Source organism: Triticum dicoccoides, unplaced genomic scaffold (genome assembly GCF_002162155.2).
Source record: "Triticum dicoccoides isolate Atlit2015 ecotype Zavitan unplaced genomic scaffold, WEW_v2.0 scaffold182034, whole genome shotgun sequence".
In the NCBI taxonomy this organism is placed as follows: domain Eukaryota; kingdom Viridiplantae; phylum Streptophyta; class Magnoliopsida; order Poales; family Poaceae; genus Triticum; species Triticum dicoccoides.
The window spans coordinates 1-2,172 of record NW_021226417.1 but is presented as its reverse complement, the minus strand read 5'-3'; the positions used below and the strand labels follow the sequence as shown (position 1 = coordinate 2,172).

General features: G+C 40.3%; 1 protein-coding gene across 1 annotated transcript; it reads left to right on the top strand.

The window, feature by feature from the left end:
- The first annotated feature begins 698 nt into the window (after window positions 1-698).
- On the top strand, window positions 699-2,007 carry LOC119344721. The gene is made up of 2 exons (XM_037615084.1): window positions 699-799; window positions 1,354-2,007. The coding sequence occupies exons 1-2, from the start codon at window positions 710-712 to the stop codon at window positions 1,657-1,659; spliced, it is 396 nt and encodes a 131-aa protein (XP_037470981.1). The 5' UTR covers window positions 699-709; the 3' UTR covers window positions 1,660-2,007.
- Window positions 2,008-2,172: the final 165 nt, after the last annotated feature.

Here is a 2,172-nt window from a genome sequence, read left to right as displayed (position 1 = left end):
TAGAAAATCAGTGTATAATACTTGTGTACGGTTCAGTTGTGCTTGAGCACCTGTTGCATTCTTGACATCTAATTTCTAAATTCTCAACTTCATGGAAACGATAGTACTTTTCAGTTAATTGTGCTGATTATGAAATACCAATTAAAGGTTATTTTCCTTGCTATAGGGTTACTAAATGAGTAGCAGTAATATCCATTGCGGAGATGATATCCATATTTTATTGTGTTGCTACTACTTTCCTTCATTTTTCTATCCTGCATTTCCAATATACATCATACATAATACATAATACATTTTCAGTCTCTAAATCGGTAGACAGGAAAAAGTAGCTGAACATGGTTGTGAAGTTTTGGCTGTTTTTTGGACTGAAGAAATATAACATCTGTTGTAGCTCTAAATGCATACTGTTCTCTTTCCTTGGCAATGTTTGCAGAATATATATATATTGTAGAGACAGTAATATTTGTGCCTTGTGAGAATATGTCTGCTGTCAAGTGCCATCATGCAACATAGATTTAGAACGAAGAGTAAGATATGTTTCTGTACAGCGACTACTGGATTGATAGTACAAAATAAATAGCTTGAATGGATTTAGCATTAAGAACAAAATAAGATATGGAAATTCTAAAGCTACCCTTCTTGTGGATCGACTGATAAATCCATATATAATAATTTGAGAAAGAGTTAAACCCAAGCTTTTCTTCGTGCGATGGCATCAGGCACACGGAGGGAGCTCTTCTCCATCGGTGCGATGAACAATGACCGTGATCTCCGTTCCACACCGTCACCAGCTAGCAAGGTAGACCCCGTTTGCTTGGTCAACTCTAAAACATGCATGTGCTAGACTTGTTCGAGATTTATGCAATTGGGCTTGTCGTTGATCTACGACACGCAGAGCATATTTTTTATATGTGATTTGTAGTAGAATGGTCGTATTAACTCTGTCGATGCTTGCTGTGCAGTCCACTGTGTATCAGATTCTTTAGATCCCGTGAATAGCCATTTTTTACCCGGTTCATGCTTGCTCTGTGGTCTCCTGTGTATCATGCCGTTTGGCTTCTGTAGTTTACCTGCTTGCGTTTGCCAATCGTGGTCAACACACAACACGATTGATGTTTGTGACCTGCCTTTAAAGAATGTGCCCTGCCTTACTTAAAAGCATGTTTACATAGTCGTTGTGTTGCTAGATCTCTGGTTTGTTTTTCCGGCTTCTGTTGCACGTCTTGAACCCATCACCGATAAAGGCTAATGCATTTCCATGTCTCTATTGCTTTAATAGCATGATATTTCCGCGCATTCCTGTTGTGGTCTGTACTATGTGTAAATGACTTACCACTCTACATATTTTAATAGATGAAGCATTCTGTCACGGTTAGGCCGAAGGCTATGCTTAGCGTCGTTCTTGCTGAAGATGGTTTACCCGAGGTGAAGTGCAAGACCTGCGCATCTTACCGTGGTCGTGTGGCGGCTACTGCTATCTTTTGGCCATCACAGTCGCGTTCGTCTGCAGCGGCAGAGCATATGAGGATCAATGACGACCCAGCTGTGGATGCCAATGGGCCATGCGAAATGCTGCTCCTCGGTGCTTGGAGCATCTTCAGGCTACCATGGATATTGAATTTGACTGCCCTCAAATGCAGAAAATTAAGACCGAGATGAAGTACCTGTCTGGCAGTGTCGACGAGAAGGATAGGAAGATCAGAGATCTGAAGGCTAAGGTGGAAAAAAGGAATCTGCGGGTCAAGGGGCTTACCAAGGGCTGGGGTCACTGGCAGATTACCTGCTCGGATCAGCAAATGATCAAGCTTTGCTTCCCACTGGTTCTTCGGTAGTTCATTTTTTATCATGGCTGAAAATGCATTCCACCGTGTATGCTTACTCTCCTACGATGCTTTCTACGCTCTTGTGTTAGGTAAGGGACAGTACTTGCTTCGATCATTTTGATTCTGATTAGATCTTTATTTCCATTTGACTTCCTGCTATATCTTCATCTCCATTTAACTTATTGATATGGTTCCGTTTCATTCTGTTTTAGCTTACTTACAATTAATAACTTTACAATCAACTCCTGAAGTCACTATTTCGTACTTTGTTTTGTTTAGAACAACTTGACATGCACCCTTTTACCTCACACACTCAAGATATAATATTTATCTTTATTTATATATACAA

Excerpts from the sequence above, each read along its gene's own strand:
- LOC119344721 (XM_037615084.1), top strand. The coding sequence starts at position 710 with ATGGCATCAGGCACACGGAGGGAGCTCTTCTCCATCGGTGCGATGAAC. Across the intron at positions 800-1,353 it reads CACCGTCACCAGCTAGCAAG|ATGAAGCATTCTGTCACGGT; the intron begins GTAGACCCCGTT and ends ATATTTTAATAG.